The sequence below is a fragment of the Rutilus rutilus genome, assembly GCF_951802725.1.
Source record: "Rutilus rutilus genome assembly, chromosome: 6".
Taxonomy (NCBI): Eukaryota; Metazoa; Chordata; class Actinopteri; order Cypriniformes; family Leuciscidae; genus Rutilus; species Rutilus rutilus.
In genome coordinates this window covers 49,203,378-49,230,908 of record NC_140214.1, presented here as the reverse complement: position 1 = coordinate 49,230,908, position 27,531 = coordinate 49,203,378, and the positions used below count along the sequence as shown (strand labels likewise).

Sequence of the window (27,531 nt, the reverse complement as noted above, 5' to 3'; positions counted from 1 at the left end):
TTTTTTTAAACATGAACATTGGTGTTCCCATTTGTTGTTTATCATTTACAGTGCAATTATTGTTATAATAACATTATATAGTAGTATAATAAATAATAATAATAATACATTTGAACTGGATTTACATTATGGTTTGTTAATACATTATGAGTTACTACATAGTTCAAATCCTCCTTTTTCAGTCAGATATAAAGACAGATGTAGGCGCATATCCTTTATGCAGTGGCACACTATATTGTTCTGCAACAATTTTATCTAACAAGTAGATTATCTTACCATGTCTAGAAGTAGAAGTGGAGTGCCCTCTATGGTGTGATCGACTGGAAGAGTTTGATCGCTCCCTTATTGGACTTAGTGGGTTATCTTCAACATATGCAAACAAACAATTAACATCATAATCATCTCCAGAATAACAGCACTTTTTCATGTGATGTTGCTTAGCTCACTTCCATAGCTTATCCCATCAGAACCATCCAAAAAGTGTGATGATTGTTACACACAAAGCTTAACATTACCTGGAATTTCAATCTGAAGATGAATCTGGCAGCTGTCTGCTCCAGGCCAACTGGTCATCCTGATCCATGGATAATTCTGCAAGAAGAAAAAAACTATCAAACAGGACCTTTTTAATCCGATGTGATTTGAAATTACTTATTTTTTTTACTTTTATATTATACAGAGAACTTAAATAATGTGCTTATTCACTGTACACTACAATAAGCAGTACTGTTCTCTGTTCACTGGATTAAGCTAGCACTCTTGATTTACCTTCAGAAGTGGTGTGGACAATGGTAGCAGGAGTTCGGTTCTTCAGGAGTTCGGGAGGCTTTGGAAATGCCTGCAAATTCTTATCTGAAACAGTCAAAAGGGTATTTATACATCACTCTGCACACTATGTTGTGATCAGACATGGGCAGTATTTCAATTAAATGTATTTTAAATACGTATTTAATTACTTTAGTGTATTTTGTAATTTGTATTTTGCAGGTGTGGAAAAAATAAAATGTAGTTTGTAACAAAATATTTTGAGGGAGTGTATTTAGACTATTTCAAATACTTAAATACTTATGAAAAATCACCATATGCTTATCACCATAGTAAATGATTTTGCCATATTTTCGGTCTTTGATGTTGGCAATGGCAATGTCCAGGTTAGATGCATGAAAATCACGTGACACCCTGTAGTGTATTAGATTAGGGCTCCCTCCAGGAAGTGAATGAGTTTTGAACACAGGAGAAGTGGCGCTGCTCCTCTTAAAAACGGCATTAAGGTAAAGTGTTTTGTGAAAAATATACAGTCTACACACACACATATTGCACACTGAACGGCATTATAGAGAAAATAATTGTGCCTTATGAGATCAATGCACTGTGTTGTCATTCATAAAAGGACATCATACCTATTATGAAACAGCGCGTCTGTCCTAACTCCACTGAAATCTCCATGCTAAGCAAGCGTTCACAATATAACATCCATCTGCAGTTTTTACACGCATTACATATGAGAAATATTGATATTCCGTCGGATTTTGTATAAAATAATCATCAATCCTATTGTTTTTCAATAATTGCGCACGCAGCACGATTCTACTATGGAAAAAGCATACGCGATCAGGGCAGTTAGAGTCTCGTGTGTAAAACAAACCCACACATATTATGATTAATATGATTAATCATCTATATTATGATTAGAATGGAATTTTGATTTTGTGACGAAAATTCTCGGTCTGTTTTTTTATTTATTTATTTTTTATTTAGCTACTTCGCCTCAGCCTCGTCCTGCTCGCCACAGTAAACATGATGAATGGCGACTGTAGAACGCAGAAGCCGAATCCCGGACATTTTGGCGGATCTCGAAATCCCGGGCAGACTTGTCACGGAGACTCACTAGTAGCCTAGTCTTGTTGTTTAACTGTGCGCTCTTACCGGTAGGCGTGGCTTGGGAGTGGCCTCGTAGAGCAGCGAAGCAAGTGCATTCTGGGAGTTTGCTGAATACATTTTCTGGCTTTTCTCAGTCTAGAAGGCTCCAAATTCAAAAATAATTTGTCTATAAATATTAATATAATAATTATAATAAATAATAATTAATAATGTCTTATACATAAATTACCCATTTTAAATACACATTCATCTTTCCAGAGGTGAAGTATATCCCTTTAAGATTATTGTGGGAATATTTTTGTATTTTCAAAATACTAATTACTTGTATTTTATTTAAATACATTTTTCACATCAGTATTTTGTATTTTATTTTGTTACATTTCATGAGCCAGTATTTGTAGTTTGTAACAAAATAGTTTTTGATGTATTTGTGCCCACCTCTGGTTGTGATAAACCTGTTATTTTTTCAACTAAACAAAACTAAAATAACATAGAAAATCCTTATTTCTAATAGGTTTCAAGAAATGTATTCGCCCTTACTTGACTTGTTCTTGACTTTTGAGACATCATCTTCTGAGTTAAACGACCCTGCAATTATTACATCAGTAAGCCTGTTTTTGCAAGTAAGAAAAAAGAAAATGAAGGGCTCGACATTAAGCCTTGACGTGCTTGTCCTTTGGACAGGTAAGTTGGTCATTCCCTTTGTAAAAAGTTGCTTGTCTGGGGAAAAATATAATTTATTCTGTAGCAACATTCTTAGATGTCTAGAAATTAAATCTACATCTTTGTGATATTTACCCCAAGGACTTTTTTCACCTTTAACAGGAGCATTTTTCCCCTAATGTTGTGAAATATATGCTTCATCTTTCATGTCAGATTCTTAAATTTGATCAATAAATTAAATTAGGATATCACACTACAGCTGTTACCAATCAAATTAGGCCTAAATCAATTCCTACACTGCAAAATTACAAAGACATTAAATAAAGTTTTGCGATTGTTCAAAATATATATATTTTTTCATATACAAATAAGAAATGCTGGGTGTGTGTGTGTGTGTGTGTGTGTGTGTGTGTGTGGGGCGGGGGCGGGGGGGGGGGGGAGGGGGGGTTGGTATGATAGCTTTAAACCGCCCATTGTTGGCGTCAAGTGTCCGTTTTAATATGCAAGTCATTGATTGAGTCAATATTCGTTCAAACGGCTGATTCATTCAAGATTGAGGCAATTGTTTATGAATAGGTTATTGAATCGATTCGTTCAAAACGCTGAATCATTAAGCAATGAAACCCTCTGGTTGAGTGTTGCTGTGAGGTGCAGTTTGGTTCTACTCTGGTCTCTGTCTGGAACTTTTTTCGCTGCTGAAACAGAACAAAAGCAGTCAATATTGCGTCAAAAAAGTAAGTAGGTAAAAACTACTTATAGTTATAGTTATACTTATAGTTATACTTATAGTTATTGAACTGTTGTACGAAATCAGTCACATTTTCAATCGTGATGGTATTCAGGAAAACGGCACTTGGTCGTGTAATGTTGCTTAACTGTAGCCTATCAGATAACAGTAACTTTACAGAACTGTTATCAACAATTACCTCAGAGTTTGACTGTTTTGCCATTGCTGGAGATTTTAACATTCACATAGATAATGCAGAAAACAATATGGCAAAAGAAATCAAAACTGTTTTAAAAACTTTTGATCTGACTCAGCATGTACATGGACCCACACACAATCGTGGACACACTCTAGATTTACTCATCAGTAAGGGTCTAAACATTTCATCGATTGTTATTAAGGATGTAGCACTGTCTGATCATTTCTGTATTTTCTTTGATATATTGATCTCTCCTGCCACTGAAGCGAGATCTGTGTCTGTCAAGAAGAGATGCTTAAATGAGAACACTAGTGTCCTATTTATGAAGGCTATATCCTTAACACCAAGCATATCTGCAGACTCTGTTGATTTTCTCCTTGATTCTTTTAACTCAAAAGTTAAAGGTGTAATTGATGATATTGCTCCTGTGAAAGTCAGGAAGAAGAGTGGCAGACAAAAAGCACCTTGGAGAAACTCAACAGCAGTGCAAAATATGAAAAGACAATGCAGAAAAGCAGAGCGCATGTGGCGGAAGACAAAACTTGTAGTCCATTATAACATCTACAAAGACAGCCTTCATGCTTTCAATATGGAACTAGGCAAAGCTAGACAGACTTTCTTCTCAAATATTATAAACAGCAATTTAAACAACACACGCACTCTTTTTGCTACTGTAGAGAGACTGACAAACCCCCCAAGCCAGATTCCCAGTGAAATGCTCTCAGACAACAAGTGCAGTGAGTTTGCAATAATATCAGAAAGGTGATCAGCACATCCTTGAGTTACGCTGGGGTCAGACAGATCAATCCACCTGAGAAAGTAGTTACTATGTCTGACTTCAAAGAAATTGATGGCAAAATTTTGGAAGAAACCGTACAGCACCTTAAAACATCAACCTGCACTGTTGACACACTTCCCACATCGTTTTTCAAAAGTGTGTTAAACAGTCTAGAAGCAGATCTTCTAGAAGTGGTAAATGCTTCACTTCTCTCTGGGAGTTTTCCAAACTCCCTGAAAACTGCAGTTGTCAAGCCCCTCCTGAAAAAGAGCAATCTGGATAAGACCATATTAAGCAACTATAGACCGATCTCAAATTTTCCTTTCATAGGCAAGATCATTGAAAAAGTTGTCTTCAATCAGCTGAACAAATTCTTGAGCTTGAATGGATCCTTTGACAATTTTCAATCTGGTTTCCGACCGCACCACAGCACAGAGACAGCGCTCATAAAGATAATAAACGATATTCGCTTAAATACTGACTCAGGCAAATTATCAGTGCTGGTGCTACTCGACCTCAGTGCTGCATTTGACACTGTCGATCATAACATACTTCTGGACAGGCTGGAAAACTGGGTCGGGATTTCTGGGATAGTCCTAAAATGGTTCAGGTCATACTTAGATGGGAGAGGTTATTATGTGAGTATAGGAGACCATAAGTCTGAGTGGACATCCATGACATGCGGAGTCCATCAAGGCTCAATTCTTGCACCACTCCTGTTCAACCTGTATATGCTCCCAATGAGCCAAATAATGAGAAAGAACCAGATCTCTTACCACAGCTATGCAGACGACACACAGATTTACTTAGCCCTATCGCCTAACGACTACAGCCCCATTGACTCCCTGTGCCAATGCATTGATGAAGTCAACAGCTGGATGTGTCAAAACTTTCTTCAGTTAAACAAAGACAAAACTGAAGTCATTGCGTTTGGAAACAAAGATGAAGTTCTCAAGGTGAACGCATACCTACACTCTAGGGGTCAAACAACTAAACATCAAGTCAGGAATCTTGGTGTGACACTAGAGTCAGACCTTAGTTTCAGTAGGCATGTCAAAGCAATAACTAAATCAGCATACTATCATCTGAAAAATATTGCAAGAATTAGATGCTTTGTTTCCAGACAAGACTTAGAGAAACTTGTTCATGCTTTCATCACCAGCAGGGTGGATTATTGTAATGGACTCCTCACTGGCCTTCCCAAAAAGACCATAAGACAGTTGCAGCTCATACAGAACGCTGCCGCCAGGATTCTGAGCAGAACCAGAAAATATGAACATATCACACCAGTCCTCAGGTCTTTACACTGGCTCCCAGTTAAATTTAGGATTGATTTTAAAGTATTATTACTGGTATATAAATCATTCAATGGCCTAGGACCTCAATACATTGCAGATATGCTCACTGAATATAAACCCAACAGATCACTCAGATCATTAGGATCATATCAGCTAGAAATACCAAGGGTTCACTCTAAACATGGCGAATCTGCTTTTAGCTATTATGCTGGAACCAGCTTCCAGAGGAGATCAGGGGCCTCATTTATAAAACTGTGCGTAGGAACCTTACTAAAAGTGTACGTACGCACAAAAGCCAAAAATGGCGTACGCAAAAAAATATTCAGACTTATAAAACCGTTCGTACGCCAGAACCTGCGCAGAATTCACTTTATAAATCCCAGTCAGCGGAAGATTGTGCGTACATGCGTCTCCACCCCGAAATAACCATATATGGAGCTTACAACGCCTAGTTTTACTATGCAGATCCTCATCTACATATCATTTGCATATGATTATTCATCCACGTGATAACTTAAACGTTATCACGTGGATGAATAATCATATGCAAATGATATAAACGGTACAAGAAACATTACATTAATACAAATCAAGTAGTTGTCTATCCTTGCCTTGTTTTTGAATAGCCTACATAAATCAAATAGTGTCAAATACATTTCAGAGAAAGTTTTTCTCAATCTTTTCCACTAGCCGAATTGTATTTTAATTGATTTATATTTTTAATGGAAACAGATAGGCCTTGGGCATTATTTGCACGAAACTATTTTCTCAGACAATCTGGTATTATCATGATAAGCAATTATCTCTGTGGTTAAAACATTAAAGCACGCCACAGGAAAAGTGTTCAAAAACAATCGCATCCACAACAAATATTTCTAATGATTGAATTTAAAAAAATGTTGTAACTTCAGTAATGATTTCATGTTTAAGTGTTAATTTGAATGGCATATTTAATATAAATGTTTATATCAGAAGTATTTTATTTATTTAAACTGTTATTTGCGTCAGTTTCACTGAACGGCCCAAAGCGCTCGCTGCCGCGGACATTTAAGAAGGAATGGATATTTGCTTCAAGTGACAGGCTTGGTGATTGAAATTGTATTTGTATAATCTTTCTGTTTAATTTTCTTTAGATTTTCTGTATAAAAGTGACCAAAAATACATTTAACTCCAGCTCACCATCGGTGTCGCCAAAGTGCTCCATCTCCAAAATGTGCGTACGCATGGGTCAGAGTTTGCGTGCAGGTGCGCAAATTTTCCCGTCAAGTTTTTCTTTATAAATCCCACCTTTTGCGCAGGAACTGGCGTACGCATGTTTTCAGCCCCGTTTTGTGCGTACGCAAGCTTTATAAATGAGGCCCCAGATGTGTTCCTACAATAGTCACTTTCAAATCCAGACTCAAAACACATCTGTTTAGCTATGCATTTACTGAATGAGCACTGTGCCAATGTTCCTCCGACTGTTTGTACTGTATTTTATTTTATTTTTCTAAACTGTTTTAATTATTCTTATTTCTTTTTATTATTTTAATTTCTTCTATGTAAAGCACTTTGAATTGCCATTGTGTATGAAATGTGCTATATAAATAAACTTGCCTTGCCTTGCCTTGCCTATCATATGTTAATAATATGTAATATGTTCATATATAGGCTACAAATATAAAAACTCCACATTTGGGATTTTTACCACAGTATGTTAACCCGTGGCGTGGCGTGGGGAAAATTTCTGAGGAAGCCAATTAAGACACAACCTCTAAGCTGTGTGTTTTAAGGGGTGGGGGCAGAAAATCATACGTTACCATTTATATGTTGCTATTTGGATGAACTATTAGAGCGCCCAGCATCATCTTACCGGGACTTACGCTTGTTACAATCCAACATTTTGAGCACGGACGCTCTCTCTCTCTCTCTCTCTCTCTCTCTCTCTCTCTCTCTCTCTCTCTCTCTCTCACACACACACACACACACACACACACACAGTCAGTCCTCTTAAACATCTTTCATGGTGTTTTTTATTAAAACATTCGCAGATAGGAAACGCCAACGGTAAGCAACAAGAAGATAACCTTTTTCATTTAATACACCCTTAAATCGGTGTGACGCTCATGCGAGGATTAATAGCGGTTATTCACAACAATAAACAACAAAGAGCTATTTCATTCATTCATTCATTGACGATGATAACGTGATGTGATTGGCCTGATGCCAACAAGTTCATGGCTTCCCTTGACAATGTCCTGACCAATCACAGGGGAGCAGTGTCGTGACAATAGCGTCACCTGATTGGTTAATCATTCTTTTGTTTTTCTATCAAGGGATGCCAACTCAGCCTGGCCTCCTCACAGACACAGGGTGCAGTACCATGTTTTCAACGCTCATTCACCATGTCACTTTTATAGGGGCGCTGTTTTACACATCATAAAACACTCAGTAATGAATGAAGAGAGACGATGAGGAGATGACAGAAGGATTACGTAAACTGTGAAAACAAAAGTGTTTATTAAATGACGATTATATTCTGAAAAAGTGAGGAAGCCTGGCTTCCCTTGGCCTCCGCAAGAAAACGCCACTGATGTTAACCCGTACTGTGTTAGAAACGCGGCGCGCTTTCAAAGGCCAATGAAAGCTACTGTCAGGTAAGTCCTATTCGGACACTAATTGTTTATCATGGGCTGGGCGGGCTCGTACGGTATTGTAAACATTTACAGGTAAATGTAAATCAGGTAAGTGATTTTATTGCCGCCCGAATCCATAATGTCAGTGTTTTTTCTCACGCAACCCTCGTAAAAATCCCTGGCCAAATTGTTTTTTGACAAACAGGTCGTGTGGGAATTTAATTGCAAATCTGAATCCACATCTCTGAGTTTACAAGAAGAGATTCAAAATCCACTGTTTAAATCCTTTTTGATCACTGCCGAGCACCGTATGTATAAGATGTCGGCTACACTTGTATTACTGAAATGCTGGAAAGTATTTACAAGAACGTTCACTATTTCATCGCAGCTCCACATCAGCGAACAAAAATGGGAAAGAGATGAAAGCACGTAAAAAATTGTAAATGGTTATTGAGGCAGCAATTTATGATACAATTCTAAGATATGTAGGCTAGGCTATTATAGGCTATTATAGTTTGGAGTATTTTTTATAATATCCCATGAGTCCTATAATGCAATTTCCACTATTTCTGAAGTGCTTCTTTTATAAAGAACAGCGCTTTCTGGCATAACTCAGTGAAGCAGCCCCTGCACCAGAGAATAGCTGATTCTCCAGCCCAATGATATCAACCAATTCAGCAGCATCGCCACGGACAGCACCGGGTAACGTCGAAGCGGCTTACTAAGGTATAGTTCGGGGAACACGCCTAATGGTATACCTTTAATTAAGTTATACCTTAAGAGTTTTCTAAGAAACAACGTTATCGGGAAACCGATACCAGTCTTCTTGTCTGGTCGGGCATGTAAAATTCTCTTCCACTTGCCCCTTCAAAAAATCCACTCCCGCACAAGCAGACAAGCGGTATGTCGAGCCCTGTATGTATAAAATATTTTGGAGAACAATTATGCACTTACATTCCATATAATCCTCATGTTTCCTCTTTTTTACAACTCTCTTTTTCTATGGCATAGTGGTGATATTTTCGTGGTCAGTTTGGGCTGATGACGTGTAATCATAAAGCTCACAGTCTTTCTCCTTTTCTACTAAATAAATCACCAAGTTAAGTAGAAATGTACAGTAACCTGTATGTAAATAACGCAGAGAAATAATAACAACACCAAATTCAGTAGGTCATTATGTGTATTTGTACCTGATGTCATTTTTATTTTCACCAGCAGGAAAGTGAGCCAGTCCTCCATGGGGTTTAACTTTCTTTTATGGGCTGACTGCACCTGGGTCTTTGGCCATCTCACAATCTTCTCATCTTCAAGGATACAGTTTTTGGGATGACACCCTCAAAATGTTTGTCACCCTCAATCCAAACAGCCCTTGCAAAAACCATGTCTGAAACTACAAAAGGGCAACTTATCATGCAACAAAGGGAAGATGGCATATCCTCCACAGTGTGGTAGACATACAGCTTTTGTTTTCAAGGCTTTGTAGTAGTTGTGTTTTAGCTGTGCTGTAGGTACTGCCGACAAAAGCAATGTCTAGGAGTTTAGACTGGCAAGGCTTTTCAAATAGGTGATCTGGGATGACACTGCAAACTAATTTGCCATCTGTTTTTTTCAGTTACAAAAGCTACGCTGCCATCTTTGAGCAGAAAACAGCTGTCCCTCTGCTTTGCTGACACTGGCTGCATGCGAGTTTGCTTCTGTTTCGTATTTTTGTGTTTTACGCTCCTTCTCTGCTATACGCTTTGCCACTTGCACCAAAGGGTTATGGCTGGTCTTGACAAGCTTCTTGATAGTTTTCAGATGGTTCTCAAAAGGGAAAGCAGATATTTCATTTAACGAACAATCAAAATGTGCAACATCTTCATGGAGGTGTTTTACGTTATGCACATTGTAGACAGTGAATTTATTTCCATAGACCTCAGCTCTATTGATGACAAAGTGATTAAGGAGGTCTGCTGCATATGGTAGAAAGTGGTTTCTCCGCTCACGATCTGCAGAATTTCTTCACACATTGATTGTGTTACATAATGCGATTTTAATGGGATTTTGGCAATATTGCGATTAAACTTCAACTCGTGTAAACACAATACTCCGATCAAACTAATGTGATTAAGCTCATTCACATCTTGTATGTTCAATGTCTTTTTAATAACATCTTTAAAACATGCCTTTTAAATCTCTTGTAAATCTATTTTAAGTTGTGAACGCTTACTTGCCTTGCCATTTAAACATGTTAAAACAGTAATGCTTGAATAATTACACAGTTGTACAAGTTTTATCGACCATGTTTTTAATTTTGTGGAGCTGTTACTTTCCTGTTTAAATGGCATGCCGTGCTTGTATGAAATGGTTAAAACTGAAAATTGTTGTTATATTAAGTTGTAATTAAAGAACTTCTGAAACAAATTATATTGTGTATTTTCAAGTCACTGACGTTTGCCTACAGAACAACTGGCTCTTCTCCCTTTTACCTAAACTCATTACTTCAGACTTACGTGCCATCCAGAAACTTGCACTCTGCAAGCGAACGACGTCTTGTGGTGCATCATCTCAAAGAGGCACAACATCTCTTTCTCGGACCTTCACTTTGACTGTTCCCCGCTGGTGGAATGATCTGCCTAACTCAACCAGGGGTGCGTTTCCCGAAAGCATCGTTAGCCAACTATGGTGCCAAGTTCCCTCGTTGCCAATAGAGTTCAATGGACATTGCGATGAACTTGCGACCATAGTTGGCCAACGATGCTTTCGGGAAACGCACCCCAGAGCTGCTGAGGAGTCCATAGCACTTTCAAGAAACGGCTGAAGACGCTGCATCTATTTTTAAAAAGTGGGTGGGAACCCGCATCTTTTTCGGCAACACTTGATCCATTAATACTAATTATATTCTATTATAAAAAAGTTATATATAAAATTATATTATAAAAAAGTACATGTAACCTACTGCGTTAGATTAAACTGGGAAGGGTCATAGCACTTGCATATCTGTCCTATTGTTAGTTTCACTGCTTCTATTGTTCTCATTTGTAAGTCGTTTTTGGATAAAAGCGTCTGCTAAATTAATAAATGTAAATGTAAAAAATATTCCATAAATTGAAGAATATGTATTCTTTAATTACCATAGTGCACCACATTGTCAGGTTACACTTTGTTATCACCAGCATGGTGCAAAAGGACTATTAACTTAGATATCACAGCAACACATACTAACTTGTATCAGTACTGGATACTAATTAGTGTTGTTGTGATATCTAAGTTAATACTTGTTCATAAACACTTTAAGCAACGTTGTATTTTTTTTATTTTGATAATTTTATTTACGTCTTCAACAATGTTATTAAAATGTTCAGGCACTGAGACAAAAGGTTGATATCTTTGTGAGTATCATTGCTTTGGTTAAAGGAATTTCCCATGACAATCTCTTTGAAGTGAAGTGTCAGAATTAGCTTCACCCCGAAGCCATTTGCTTGTTGGTTGCAGCTGGTGTTGTTCCATGTTTAAATAATTTCCTTGTTTACAGTCTTGCTTCGTTATAGAATGAATCAGCGTTTTAATGAATATAAAAAAAAAAACACCCAAAAAAAACAACAACAATAAGGTTTAAATAAAAATGAATAAAATGTCATACAAAAAATAGTTATTAATCAAATAAATAGATTAAATGATTGAAATTGACAAGTACATCAGCAAACACTAATATGAAACATTTTTTATTGAACAATAATAACCATTATATAACAACAAATAACAGTAATTAAAAAGATATATTTTGATGCCTACATTGCAATATGATTGTTCAGAAATAGGTGTACTAATGCACAACACTAGCGTTTTTAACGACATAATCAGGGTGCGCATTTTGCTGGATTTCTGCCATGCCAAATCATCTATGTTTATATATGGTTATATATGGTTTGCGAACGTATAGGTGCTTACAACTCATTTATTGCTGGGATGTCCAGGTTGTGCAGTGACACTTAACTTTGGAACTATTTCTACAATATTTCTTTGCTTGCTACATTGACTTTAATTACGTTCATGTCTATATTAGGGCTATATGTGGTCCGAAACGGACGTGGGCTAAATTTGGATCTAATCAGACGGACCAAACAAAGCCCAATTTTCAACGTCTATGTTTGGGCTAAATGAAGACTATGACGGGCCGACTTGATTTAGCCCAAAAAACAACGTCTTAATGACGTCTGGTGCTGGGTGGGGAGCGTGAAGTGGAGCCGCCCCAGCCGGCATTTCAACGTTGATTCACTGTTGAAACAACGTCAGGTACCATGGTTGAATCAACGGTGAATTACCTTTCGATTTTGCAAAACGGATCAACGTTGATATTGTGACGTCGTTTCACTCCTACCTTTCGGGTTAGGGTCTTCTGTCGACGTATCCTCTAAAACAGTTTGACCCTTTCTTGAAATCCTGTTCAGCCCCTTCACACAGCACCTACTGATCACCTGCATCTCAGAATGAGAGAGTGCTGTGCTGAAGAGGTTACAGCTAATATTGTCAGGGAGCTAAAAGAGGCAGGGATGTTTTCAGTTATGGCAGATGAAGCCAGAGACGGCAGTACTGAACAGCTTGCCATATGTGTTCGCTATGTTGCTGAAGATACAGTGAAGGAGTGCTGGCTTGCAATTACAACACTAAAAGAATTTGATGCAGAAAGCATAACCGCTGCTATAGAGGAGCAGCTAGTGCATCATGCCATTGATCAGCTTAAGTGCGTAGCACAATCATATGCTGGCGCAGCAGTTATGAGTGGGGCTGTAGGTGGTGTACAAGCCAGATTCAAAACAGACCATCCAGAGGACATTATGTGCACTGCTATGCGCATCAGCTCAACATAGTTTTATGTCACACCTGTCAGGCCATACCGGAGGCCAGGGATCTCTTTGACCTACTGCAAAGTGTGTACTCGTGTTTCAGTGTTTCACTCATAAACCATCACAAATTTAGAGATATGCAAAATCAGCTGGGGTTACAGCCATCCGAACTGTCCAGCTTTCAAAGACCCGCTGGTCAAGCCAGTTGCGGTCTGTAAATGCCATCTTAGAGAATCTCCCTGCAGTTCTTCAGTGTCTTTCCAGCATCAGCAACTCCATGGCAGTAGGACTCCATGCCAAACTTAGCAGATTCTCCACAGTATACCTTCTGATAATGTTCAAGACTTTTCTGTCTGTAACTGAGAACCTGCACAAATATCTGCAGTGTGAAACAGTAGACCTTGCTAAGGCTGTTGAGTACAGAGAGGTGTGTGTGACGCTCTAAAGCAGATGCGCACAGATGAAAAGGCTACTATGCTTTATGAGACTGTCAGGACCATTTGTGCCGCACATCAGATCCCAGAGCCATGTGCTGCTACTAGACAAAGGCAGAAGCAGAAACGCATGGAGGTTTATGTAGTGGAATCTAGTTGTGGAGCAGTGAGTGGCCTCAGTGATGCAGAGAAGCTGAAAAGAAACCTGTTTCTTCCTTGCCTTGACAGAATGGTTGCTGAGATGGATCAACGCTTTTCATCGAGGTGTTCAGGCCTGTGATCCTGGAGCTTTCTGTGTGAGGAGCTCCTCCGAGGTCTGGCAGATCATTACAATGTTGATCTAAAATCGGAGGATCTGGTTCACAGAAAGGAAAGCCTTTCAAATATGCAACGTGTTTTCAATTTGCTGGATAAAGTCATGTTCCCAACCTCGCCACAGGTTATGCAGATCTCTCTGACAATCCCAGTCAATAGCTGTAGCTGTGAGCGGTCATTCAGTGTGCTGAGACGGCTCCACACTTGGCTGAGGTTTACAATGGGACAAGACAGGCTTCACCATCTAGCTCTCTTATCAGTTGAGAGGGAAGAACTTGATAAATTGAGTCGGAGTGATTGACCGTTTGGCCAAAATGAAGCCTAGGCGGAACAGTTTAATGCTCAAAAAATGAATTAACTTAGTTTGGACTTGGCTGGTGAGCTTTGTTTTCTTTTAGAATATACATGCTCTTTATTTTATATATATATACTCATAAATTAACTCTTTATTGATTTATTGAAATGTTGTAATTGTACATTCTTGAAAAATATATAGGCTAATTATTCATTATTAACATTGTGTAATGTAGAAGAATGCAAATGTGCAAGAAAGTTTTCTCTCCGGTTTCTATTTTCTAAAGTTTTCTATTTTCATATACAGTGTGTATGCCTTTTATGCCACACACACAGAATGTTGAAGATACTAACTAATAAATATTTTCATAAACATTACAGTTTTTTCAAGTTGCTTACACACTAAAAGTGGGACTTGAGGCTCACTCAGTGAAACCATTCACTCATGTACTGAATCTTCAGACCAAGTCTGCAAAACTGCAAGCACATTATGCGCTTTACAATCAGGTTGAAATTGAAAAAAACTTTTTGCAAACCTCTAAACACAGTTCTCTACATGCCACACTCATTTACTGACGACCTGTTGATTGACAGCAGCGTTTCAACACAGACCCGCCCCCGCTCGTGAGCGAGCTGTCAATCATCATAGTCCGCATTGTTGATACGCTGGAGCACTGTCTATGAGCAGAATGGCGTCTCAGCGAGTGTGGTGTTCTCGGGTGTAATAAGGAACACAGCATCATGTTGATGTTCCTAAATCCGAACCGCTGAAGACGCAGTGACTGAGTGTGTTTTCGAAGGGAATATTCCCCACGATCAACGTCAATGCTTTCATGTTTGCGTGAATCATTTCACACACCAGACTGCTTTACAAACGAGGGTCAGTAACGTTATAAAGCTGGTTTTGCTAAGAAGCTGCTCCTGAAAAAAGGATCGGTACCAACTATTCGTGTTCCTGCTGCACCTCCAGAAGAAGAAGTGAGTGTAACGTTTTATTAACCTTTATATTAATATTTATATTAATCTTTGCAAATCGCTTGCTGCACGCTTCACGATGAATGCGGCTGTTTACACTCAGGGTACATTACGCATGTTTTATATGTACGACGTTCTCAGTATAATTCATAATCCCACGGTTATAATGAACAACGCGTTATGGTTATTGTGTTATTGTGTTACGGTGTACGCCCAGAACAGAGGGGCGAGGGGGAGCACAGCTCATTATCATTTAAAGACACATGCACTGAAACGGCGTGCTGAAGACAGAGCTGGTTTTGACCAGGTAAAATGAGTGTTTTCTTACAATTCTAATGAGAATTTTTAATTAAAGTATATTAAAAACTTTTAATTTAGACCCTAAAGAATCATATTAGCTTGTACAAAAATTATATGACCCCTTTAACACGCTGAACACACACTGATGCTTTATAAAGTCTGTACCAGGGATGGAAATTAGCACCCGCCACCAGCCAAATGCGGGTGATTTTGTGTTGTGGCGGGTAAACTCGCTTCACCTACCGGCCACCGTGGCGGGTAAATAAAAATATACTGTTTCACACAGACGGCGGACACTTTTAGAGGACATAAGTGTACGCTGAAATAAAGTCTTTCACCTCAGACAAACGGACTTTCTTGTCCTGTCACGTCAGCCGTTATCCTGTGCTCGTAGCGAACACTCTTCAATTGCACGCGCATGCGGCGGCGCGCGCTGTGTATCGCCTCACTGTATATAAAGTGCACAAGAAACTACGAGCATGCAACGCCGTTACGTTGTAAATTACTCAAAATAAAAGTAATGCAGGGATGATTTTCATACTATTCACCAGGAGCAGTTTCCATGGTTCATTAACAGTTATTGTTAATATTGTGTATTCACCATGGTAACTGTCGTTTCCATATTAACCCCAAAATGCCACTTTATTTTTCTTTGTGTTATTTTTTATATTTTTAAATGACTCTAGTGGCTCATACCAACATTGTATTAACAAAAACTAGTTTGGGACTGCTATTTAATAGCTTTCGCATAGGCCTAATGTTTATTTATTAGTACTAGTCTTTTAGTCATATTCTTACAATTTATGTTAAGTAAAGGGGGACAGTACTTGTGTGTGTGGAAATAGCCGGTTTCAATAAAACTACTTGTGACGTGTCATATTTGGCTTTGACTTTGACTGAACATTTGCTCTCACTTTGCAGAAAAAATATCGGGATATATATCGTATATCGATATTCAGCCTAAATAATCGGGATATGACTTTTGGTCCATATCGGCCAGCCCTAGTTTCATTGTTGGGACTAAAAACCTAAAACTGGAAGCCATAAAAGACCACGAATCATTCAAATGCCACATCCAGGTAAAAAAGAGAAATATATATAAGAGAGAAAGAGAAAATGTCAGTATTTCATTGAGACTTGAGATTAAATAAACTGCTTATGTATTGTAGATCTTGTAGTATTAATTTTCACATGCAGTTACACATTGTCGGTTAAAAACAAGAAAGTGGCTGGTAAAAACATTGAGTGGCTGGTAGATTTTGAAATCCACCAGCCACAGTGGCCGGTGGACAAATCCCTGGTCTGTACTGAACCTGTGAGACTCAACAAAAAAACTAAGGCAAAAGAAGTGTGTGTGTGTGTGTGTGAGTGTGAGTGTGTGTGCATTAGCAAGTGTGTGTGTGTGTGTGTGTGTGTGTGTGTGTGTGAGTGTGTGTGTGTGTGTGTGTGTGTGTGTGTGTGTGTGTGTATGCGTGTCTGTGTAAAATCAGCTAAAAAACGAATTTTGTACATTTTTGACCAAGTGGGGACCTACATGTATGTGTGTGTGTGTGTGTGTGTGTGTGTGTGTGTGTAAGTCCATACTCAGCAGCGCTCCTGTAGGCTGGAGCAGGAACTGCAGTGGTCCATTAACACACGTCGCTCACACTTCTCTATTGTCTGAATGGCTGCTGTCCTAGAGAGGCTCTGAGACTGTAGAGCTGCTGTTTAACTGGAACTTTCAGTTACTATTATAACTCCACGCTATTAATCACTAGTTAAGCATTAGTAAACAGTTCATTCATTTATAAAGCATTAACATACATCAAACAGGATTTAGAGATATATCCCGCTTTTGTGCAGTAGGTGTCGGTGTGCCACTGTTCAGCTGTTCCAAACCCTCCTGTAAAACACACGAAGAAGAGGAAAACGAAAGTAAAAGCATCTGGGCCTCGTTTATCACAGAACAGGCCCTGAGAGAGGCGGACGACACTTCCGACGCAGAAGATGTGATTTATAAAAACAAACTTGACGGAGAATGTGCGCATCTGCACGCAGACTGTGACCCATGTGTACGAACGTTTAGGAGACGGAGCAGTTTGGCGAACCGATGGTGAGCTGGAGTTAAATGTTGTTTTGGTCACTTTTTGACAGAACATTTTAAGAAAATTATACATATACAGAGAGATAATACAACTATAATTTCACTCACCAAGCCTATCACTTGAAGCAAACATCCATCCATTCCTACATGTCCGCGGCAGCGAGCGCGCTGGGCCGTTTAGTGGAACTGACGCATAGGCCTATATCTAACGGAAGATGAAGGAACACCGTACATCTTCATTATGAGTCATAATCATAAATACAGTGCATGTTCACAATAACAGTTTAAATAAATAAAAGAATGATTTAAAATATGTTTTACTTCTGATATAAACATTTAGATTATGCCATTCTCATTAATGGAGTTAAACACTTAAATTACATGAAATCATTACTGAGAACGAAGTTACACAACAGTTTTTATATTCAATAAATATAAATGTATAATTATACATATATACATATATATATATACATACATATATACATACATATACATACATATTTATATAATACATATAACGGCGTACGCCATTTTGGGCTTTCGGGCGCACGTACACTTTTAGTGAGGAGAACGACGCGCGCGGACTGACAACAAGCGTTACTGAGTTTAACATAGGCTACTTATACATTCTCTTCTTAGTGGACAAGACTGCAAGTAAGTTTAATACATTCTCCATTAAAGTCATTTGTAATTATTAGGAACTTTATAGAGGGTTTTCACCGACGTCACGATTTGGTCAGTTACCCGGATGCGCGGCCATATTGGAGGTACTCGGATGCACTGTTTATGTACTATTGAACACATTGTTACACTCATTTCTGATGTCTAAACCACGGGAAAAACACATGGAAGCTGCGAAATCATATAGAGAAGGACTTGGTAAGCAGGAAAGAGCTCAACATTTTGACAAACTTAAGGTAATATGTGGTAAAGATCTGAACGAGCTAGCTTCTCTAGTCCTTACTTCTTTTTCGTATCCCGACATTGGCTACGTTCAGATTGTCAGTCCAAAAAAAAGCACATGAAATCAGTTTCAAGCTACATCCATATGTGGTTTAATATCCTATTCAAATCACATATCAGGAAATCCACCAGTCTGAACGCTCTTTCTCGTGGTTTATGTGACTTTCTCACGCCACGTAAAATATAAACATCAGACGTTGTTATAGGGAACATGCTGAAAGTCGCTGCCGAAACAAGGTTGTGTTGATGCAAAGTGCCGGACGAGCAGAAAATTATTATTTTTGAAAAGTATTTTGAAACCGGCGCGGATGAAAAAGAGTTGTGCATACAGTAACCTACCAGCCTCCTACAGTTCTGCAGCTCGAGACGCAGTAGTCCAGCGCGGCGGCTATACATTTCCATATTGTAAAATTTAAATAAGAAAACATTTATATTGCAAATGAAAACCTCTCCATCAACGCAACATCATTGCCGTGTTGTCAAAGAGCTGCGTGGACACACAAATCGGACCTGAACAGTTGCAATACAGTGTGGACATCATTTTAGATCATATTCCAATCGGATACAAAGATAATCGGATTGACAGTGTGTATGTACCCATAGTTAACTATTATACGTCAAAATTTTAGCCATAGTTAACGCTTCATTTACACATGTGGCTGATGCTGTGCCTCTCTCAACCACAAACGCCATCTTTCATCAGTTTTTGCACTCTTCTCTTTAACTTTCGGCAGTCTATAGAACTAGAAATGTTTTTTCTCGGTGCGACCGATGAGTACAGACCAAAACTTGACCATTTTTCAGAAGCAATAATCAGCCAAATTTGCGAGTCCGTTCAGTTCAATGGCACTGTTTACGTTCAGTACCTCCAAAATGGCCGACTTCCGGATTGATGACGCGTCGTGAAAACCCTCTATATTGTATATTAAGCGAGATTTAAATGTGAACAGAAGGCTGTTCTTCTGCTACTCCGAACAGACGAAGATCTGCCAGAAATTACAATCTTTTGAAGTTAAAACATGAAGTTTTACTGAGAAAGGGTTATTGAAAATGAATATGTTTCTGAAAGTTTTCTCCAATTTCCTCTTCAGTTTTAGGCTGTTGTTTTTGTGATGTGAAATCAAAAGTATATTTGAAGCAGACATTTACAGTAGACAGACAGATGAAGCCTGACGTCAGCGAACAACAATCTGCTGTTATTAAACTGAATATCTCAGTTCATATATATATATATATATATATATATATATATATATATATATATATATATATATATATATATATATATATAAGATAATGATTAGTAGTTATACAGTATGACCGTTATAATTCTGCTTACTTTTACTCAATCAATTATTTTAGGATCATTTGAAAGTAATGAAATCAATCATCATTGTGAACTTGAAGTAATGATTAAATGACAAACGATTCAACAATTAATAAAGATTGGGTAAATATGATTGTAAAATGATATTAAACTGTAATAGAGAATATAACAAATCAGCTTCAATTTTCCCAATCAAAGTTTTAAACACAATTTCTGTTCCCCAATGAATTCATATTTAGAGTCTGTTAAACTCATTAAACAATCAGAAATGATTAAGACCATTCGGTTATTTTACATGGCAATATATTTGTCTGTAACTCACTTTATTTTCTAGATAGTTTTTGCTGTTGCTGTTGTTGATGATAACTCAGCATTCTTCATTATTGTCTTGAATAAGATGTTCTTCATCTGTGTAAAATGGTGTCATTTCCAGGTGATGCTGAAGGATTGAGTGTTTCCAGAAAGCAGTGCTGATCAGTTTTTAACTTCTTAAATTAACTCTGACATTGTCTATAAAGCCAGTTTGCTCTATAGAAAATATCACAGTTAATAATTTAATAACATATACGCTGAATTAATCCAAATAAATGACTTTAGTTTTTAGATCATACAATTATTGGCAGACATTAGGAAACAACTATACACTTAATTTAATTCAAGTATGCTAACACAACTGTGTCACACAGACATTTCTGCTCTTTATTTCTGTCAATAAACAAAAACTTGACATGTTCTCATAAATTAGAGTCAGTATTTAAGCAGAGATTAATATAAACGTGCATATAGACTAAAAATTAGTGCTGTCAACGTTAACGCGTTAACTCATGCGATTAATCAAAAATTATTAACGCGTTAGTATTTTTTTAACGCAAATAAAAAATGTAAACAACTTTTCCCGGAACTTTTTTCCGTTATTGTTGGTAGCGCGGGGCCGCGGCGCGGCTTTCTTTGATGAGGACATGGCAAACGAGAGTAACTTTTCTGTGAACTTAACGTTAATGTAAATACGATGGCAGAGGAGACGGTGCCCGCTCTGCTGAACGGCAAGTTTCGTTATAAAAAGCTTCCTGATGGAAGTTTTGATAAAACCAAAGTTGTGTGCACTTATTGCAGTGATGAATTGGCCTTCCACAGAAGCACGACAAGTTTGAAGTACCATCTCCGGGCGAAGCACATTTTTGCTAATGTTGTCAGCAAAGAGGCTAATGTTAGTGCTGAGACCGGGTCAGCTAGCCGTGCTCGTCAGACGACACTGGCAGAGTACAGCCGCGGCTCTGTCAACAAAAAGACGACCAATAAGCTAACTACTGCATTTGCTAAATGGATCGCCGCAGACTGCAGGCCCATCAACATAGTTCAGGACCGGGGGCTTCAAGACGTCATTCAGATCGCCACAGGCGACCCGTCATACAAGCTGCCTTCGAGGGGAACTGTTGTTACGAAAATACATGAACTGTACGACACTGAAAAAGCAACCAAAATAAAGCAGTTGACAGAAGGTACTTTCATTGCCCTTACTGGAGACCACTGGACTTCAGTAAGTAACCACAACTACCTTGGTGTAACGGCACACCTAATCGATGACAACTGGCAGCTGCACTCATTCACTTTAGGAGTATTAAAAACAGAAGAAAGACATTTTGCCGAAGCATGCGCTAGCCAGTTTCTCAAAGTTGCTAATGACTGGGAGATTACCGCTAATGTTACAACTATAGGAACAGACAGCGCTCGCAATATGATTGCCACTGCAAGAAGTCTACCGTTCGAGCATTTGCCGTGTGTGGCGCACATGATACAAAGGGTGATCACCGTGGCTTTACGGGGACAGCGGATTTGACAGCGTTTTAGCAAAGTGCCGTAAAATAGTCGGCCACTTCAGACACAGTCCCGCTAACACAGCTGAGCTCAAAGCTCAGCAAGCTTCTCACGGACTAATAGAGGAGTCCCTTGCCCAGGATGTACCGACGCGCTGGAATTCAACTCTTGAAATGATAAGGCGGATTCAACACAACAAAGATCCACTGAAAGCAACCTTGGAACAGCAGAAGCAGAACTTAGCCATGCTAACTTCAGCTGAATACGACAGGCTGTCAAAGTTGGAAACGTTACTGGAGCCTTGCAGGTAACGTTTATATGATTTCTTTAAATTTTACTGATGAAAAAAAATAATAATCTACGTAACACTTTACAATACATTAGTTAATGTAACGTTATTAAACTAACCATGATCAATTTATTTGTTACTGTATTGGTTCATCTTTGTTAACTATAGTTAATAAAAATACAGCGTTTCATTGTTTGTTCATGTTAGTTCACGGTACATTAACTAATGATAACAATATTTTAGTAAAGTATAAATGTCGAAATTAACATTAACAAGATTAATAAATGCTGTTTATGTGCAGTTTATTATTAGCTAATGTTAACTAATAATAATAACAGGTTATGATTAGCTTTATTATTAACTAATGTTAACTAATGTACCGTATTGTAAAGTGTTATAAAAATCCAAGTTATTTAGACATTATAATAAATAATGTCATTATAAATAATTTGATAAATAATGTTATTTTTAAGTTGTGTTATTTGTAAGTTATTTAGACATAGTGGCTGTACCCTAAACAGATGACATCTGAATAAAAACTAGTCATTAAGTCAATTGTGTGGTGTTGTGTTTTCACTGTAGGTACATCACTGAGCTCCTAGGTGGTGAAAAGTATGTGTCCTGCTCCGTGGTGCTGCCTGCACTTTGTCATCTCCTGCGTACGATGGAGGTGTCAGATGTCGATCCTGCATACATAGCACGCTTCAAGACTGCATTCACAAAAGACCTCACTATACGAAAGGAGAAGTCAAACATGCCATGGTTAAAGGTAGCAACCGCTCTTGATCCTCGATTCAAGGACCTTAGGTGCTTGCCCAAAGCAGAGAGGAGAGAGGTGTGGCAAAAGCTGAGTGAGATGCTGAAGGACAGAGAAACTGCACCACAGACCTCTGGAGAAAAAGTGGAGACAGAGCCACCAAAGAAGAAGATGGCTCTCCTTCTGATGGGATCAGAGTCAGAGTCTGATGATGATGATGTACTGTCCACAGATAAATATCTGGAGAGGTACAAGGCAGAGCCCTGTGCCAGCATAGAAACATGTCCACTACTGTGGTGGTCACAATCAGGTGCATATGGTAAGCTGGCCCATATTGCAAAAAGGTACTTGGCTACACCTGCCACAACAGTGCCATGTGAGAGACTGTTCTCTGTGGCAGGCCACATTCTGCAGAAGAAGAGGTCAGCTCTATCGTCTGAAAATGTGAACAAGCTAGTCTGCTTGAGCAACTGGTTGAAAGGAGAGTTGACGTATGATTGATTGACATAAGGAATGTAGCACAGATTCACACTGTTTGAAGTGAATCTTTAACCAATAATATAGAGACTGTTCACTCTGTCTCTTAAGACATTGTTCCATTTCCAAAATAGGCCTGCTTTTTGTTGCAGTCATTTGAGGTGATGTTACCATCCAGACATTTTACAATAAAGCAATTTGTCACTACGTGTAGACATGACATTGTAACAGTTGCCTGCTAAATATGTCTGTAGTTCATATGGATGCTTCAACAAATTGTTATTAAACATTTGTTCTATAAACATTTGTTCTATAAATGTTAATTTTTTGATAAAACCAAAACTGAAGAATCGGTTTCCTTAAACCAGATTGCCATGGATGCTTCAACAAATTTTATTGAACATTTGTTCTGTAAATGTGAATGTTTGATAAAAATAAAGAATCTGTTTCCTTAAACCAGATTGCCATGCATATTTCAATACTGCATGTTTACAAGTCATTTTGCGATTAATCATGATTAATCACAGGCTATGATTGTGATTAACTTGATTAATTTTTTTAATCGATTGACAGCACTACTAAAAATATTTAGCCTATATGCATGGCAACTCTAATCAATGCATTTACTAGTTGACATTATTTAATAATTATGAATTAGTATACAGCTCTTTGTGTTAAATTAGTACATAAGTAGTTAACATAATTAATGAACTAACAAGATAATAAAACAAAGATTCAATTAAGATGCTAACTATATATTTCTATATAGCATTGCTTGTTCCACCACGCAACTGTTTTTAAGGTGACAATCCTTTATAAATGTGAAGATTTACTGTATCTTGAAGATTGCTGTATTATATTGTATCTTCTGTTATAAAGATTATAGATTGGTATTTCGTTAATAAAAATAATAAGCACATAATGCTGTAAAAATAAACAACTTATGTTCTGTTAGATGTTAGATGTTTTGTGTTTTGACTACTTTTTGAATTTTGTCTAATTATATCTCTATGTAATATTATCCAAAAAATAATAACATTATATAGGCTATATATATAATTTTGCCTGGGGCCCCCACTCTATTAGTTAGTAGGCCTAATACCCTTTCAGCTAAAAGTGATTAGAGGGGATAATACTACAATTTACAACATTAGATGAGATGCATTTTTGTATTTGATTTAATTCATTTAAATTAGATTTCTATTTTTAATTGATTAAATTTGTATTGATTGAATAATTGTATTATTATAAATTATTAAGATAAACATTTTAATTATAATTTAATATTTATTTATTTTTGTTTAATAAAAATGCAACAACAAACAACAAAAAGATTATGCTTTGTTCCCCCCCCCGCTGTACTGAAAACCAAACTGAGGTACCAAACCATAATTTTTGTTATTAAAATTAACTGTTTCTCAATCTGTCTATTCTAAATGGTCTGTTACATCACTTTGAATCCCATAAAGCACACTCAAAGTAAAATCAGAATATACCTATCGCAGTGGAGAACAGTGCTGTTGACTGAAATGCTTTTTTTGAGCCGTGGCCCTTCATGTTGAGCTGTGCCATAAGATTACTGGTCATCAGCCTGAAAGAAAGAGGGGAAGAAAGTGGTGGGAAATAGAGATGGAGAAAAGGTGATCAGTCAAAGTAAGTAGCAAAGAGGAGATGTGAGAAGGGATGAGTCAAGGTAACAGGCATTTCTTTTATTATCAGAAATCAAATCTTTTATGATGAAAGAAATGAATGCTTGATCATACCTATCCAAAATCTTTGTTGAACAGTCCCTGATGTTTTTGCCTCCGACTTTACTCAACTGGGTAATCTAAGAGGAAAAAAGTAAATATCATTATTACTATACAATATTGGTAACAAACATTTTCAGTCCTTGCATTAACCTAATCAGTTGAACTTAATTTTATTGGTTAGGACAAGTCCAAATGTGTTTGTAAATAGTGTTATAGTAAACACAGGTCTGTATTTCCAGTAAAGTAGAATTATGAGTATACTATTGTCATCATTGCATTGTGCATGAGGGACCAGGAACACAATTTAAACACATACATTTAAGTACAATATTTATGTACAAAAATATTTACAGGTAAATTGTAGCTACTCACTAACACTAACTGTCACTAACACTTATTAAATATAATATGTATTATTATTATTGGTGGGCTTTCACTGTAAATAAAATAAAATAACAATGCTGCAAATATTGAAACCATTTTTGAGAAAAGCTGCAGCAAAATAAAAAATAAAAACAAAAACAAATCCAGGACTGATTAAATAAATTACATTATTACCGAAAGTAAGTGCTTAGTGTTCATTGTGATAAGCACAATTTATTTATTTGTATTTATTTTGTTAAAGAAAAGAATAAGCAAACTGGTTAATAATTCTATTTGACCAGAACATCTCTCTCTTCATTATTTTGAAGCTTCTCCTCCAAGGTGTTCAGCTCCTCCATCAGCTCCATTCTTCTGATGTGGTACCAAGAGTTCTTAGGTTCTGCACTTCCAATCCTCTTGACCTCCTGCATGATCTCCACCAGCTTTTTGAGGACACATTTCTGCCATTCTAAAAAGTTAAAAACATTTGACAAGAATATTAATGATCAACTATATAATCAATAATACATTCAAATTTCACTAGATAAAATGATTCATCTTGATATCAGTAATGGAATTTGACTAGTAAACAGTAGTAAACTACTAAAGTAATTCTTGGTATCAAAACATTGGGAAATCACTTGTGGAAATACAAAAATCAAACATTTAATTTCAGATAGTAAAAACTGTAATTCTTAATAATGTAATTGTTATTGTGTGGTTAATTATCACAATAGGATGCCATTCAAATTCAAATGGTCATATAAAGATAAATACCAAAACAGTATGCTTTATGCCTATCTACAAATATACAAGACAAAGTAATTACTTACTGGATGTGGGCATTGGAAATACAGCCATGCTGTGGCCAGTTGGAGCCCTTGGTGTTTCTGAAATAAACATTTAAAACTCAGTTCATACCAAGAGAAAGAGAAAAAATAGCTGCACTTCATATTGCATTTCCAAGATAGGAACTAAAAACTAAACAGATGCACTTCTTTTGATGTGTATTTTAATTTTATACTTGGTCATGTTCTACTTGAAATTGTCCACCCCCCCCAAAATCAGTTACTCAACAATGTAATCTAATTAGTTACCATGTCTAGAATGTGTAATTGTTTTATTTATTTTTTGCTCTGATGCTCTCAACTATTTTCAATGTAAGTCTATGGGGTGGTTGCTAGGGTGCTTTAACAGGTTGCTAAGGGTTTCAGGGTGGTTGCTAATGTATTCTGGGTGGTTGCTAGGTGGTTACTATGGTGTTCTGGCTGGTCACTATGGTGTTGCTAGATGGTAACTGTGGAGTTTTATAGAGTTCTTAACATGTTCTTAGCATGATTTAGCTAGTCACTCAGCTAATCACAATTAGCATCTGAAGCTAGTGTCACTTGAGTGACTAGGGGTCTAATGATGGGTCTAATGATGGTATCTGTAACTTACACACACACACACACACACACACACACACACACACACACACACACACACACACACACACACCAACTATTTTATCTAACAAGTTAAATATCTTACCATGTCTAGAAGTAGAATGTGATCGACTGGATGAGTTTGATCGTTCCCTTATTGGGGTGGAATGCACTGTAACACCAACATGAAATGTGTTACAGGAAGACAGGAAAATGTTTATGAAATAAGAATAAAGTACATATATATATATATTATACCATATATTATACAATATATATTTTTCTTTGTACACTGTGTTGGTATTGTGCACTGTTTTTCATTTGACATTATGTATGCCTTTATGTTGTCTAATAAAAACAAACATTCAATATTCTCTTTTAACTAAAGCCTATTTTCGGCTAATGTATATATGAGTAATGTACAGTAATAGTAGTAGAATTAATAATTGCATGAATATTTAAATATGATGCATTTCGTTGGTAGTGTAAGGTTGGATTTTTTTTTTTTTTTAAATGTACTGTAAGGAAATACCAATGTTTAGATTCTTTTTTAAAAGGCTGTTCCAGTTATGGCATTATGACAGTGTTTTGGTGGGTATGTTTTAAAAATTACATTATGAGCTCAAAATTATGAACACTTTACGACTTTAACATTGTAATTTCTATTATTCCCATTATGTGCAGTTATTACAGTTTGTTTTGTTAATACATTATGAGTTGCTATATAACCTCCTATTTCAATCAGATATAAAGACAGTCGGCCACATGTAGGTGCATATCCTTTTCATATTTGCTTTGGCTCTCAACGAAGGCGGTCGCATTTTTCTACCCTCCTCTGCCTTATCTTCCCTGCTTTGCTCCTCTCGTCTCGTCTACTGTCTTGTACTTTGAGAGACTCTCTCCGCACTGCTCTACAAATTAAGAAATTATGGATTTGATCAAATGGTCTCTCAACGCAATTGACACCATCT

At 37.3% G+C, this 27,531-nt stretch overlaps 4 protein-coding genes across 4 annotated transcripts in view; 3 read left to right on the top strand and 1 right to left on the bottom strand.

The window, feature by feature from the left end:
- The window catches only part of LOC311291902 (uncharacterized protein), a 322,068-nt gene that overhangs the window by 147,147 nt on the left and 147,390 nt on the right, over positions 1-27,531 (top strand). The window lies entirely within an intron of this gene.
- The window catches only part of LOC311291904 (protein NLRC3-like), a gene marked incomplete at its 3' end in the record, with an annotated part of 146,391 nt that overhangs the window by 104,530 nt on the left and 14,330 nt on the right, over positions 1-27,531 (top strand). The window lies entirely within an intron of this gene.
- On the bottom strand, positions 276-26,701 carry LOC311291913 (uncharacterized protein). The gene is made up of 8 exons (XM_084411272.1): positions 26,667-26,701; positions 25,967-26,023; positions 25,433-25,602; positions 24,783-24,847; positions 24,516-24,610; positions 769-852; positions 516-591; positions 276-363 (listed from the first exon to the last, which is right to left on the bottom strand). Exons 2-7 carry the CDS (start codon positions 25,992-25,994, stop codon positions 524-526), a joined length of 510 nt encoding a protein of 169 aa, XP_084267398.1. The 5' UTR covers positions 25,995-26,023; positions 26,667-26,701; the 3' UTR covers positions 276-363; positions 516-523.
- On the top strand, positions 19,728-24,315 carry LOC311291911 (E3 SUMO-protein ligase ZBED1-like). The gene is made up of 2 exons (XM_084411266.1): positions 19,728-21,803; positions 22,368-24,315. The coding sequence occupies exons 1-2, from the start codon at positions 21,670-21,672 to the stop codon at positions 23,041-23,043; spliced, it is 810 nt and encodes a 269-aa protein (XP_084267392.1). The 5' UTR covers positions 19,728-21,669; the 3' UTR covers positions 23,044-24,315.

What these genes read in the sequence shown, in the direction of transcription:
- LOC311291913 (XM_084411272.1), bottom strand. Translation starts at nt 25,994, where the DNA reads ATGGCTGTATTTCCAATGCCCACATCCA. An exon ending in ATGAAGAGAGAGATGTTCTG is followed by an intron (nt 24,848 to 25,432) that starts GTCAAATAGAAT and finishes TTTTCCTCTTAG; the next exon opens with ATTACCCAGTTGAGTAAAGT. An exon ending in TGTCCACACCACTTCTGAAG is followed by an intron (nt 592 to 768) that starts GTAAATCAAGAG and finishes TTCTTCTTGCAG; the next exon opens with AATTATCCATGGATCAGGAT.
- LOC311291911 (XM_084411266.1), top strand. Translation starts at nt 21,670, where the DNA reads ATGATAAGGCGGATTCAACACAACAAAGATCCACTGAAAGCAACCTTG. An exon ending in ACGTTACTGGAGCCTTGCAG is followed by an intron (nt 21,804 to 22,367) that starts GTAACGTTTATA and finishes TTTTCACTGTAG; the next exon opens with GTACATCACTGAGCTCCTAG.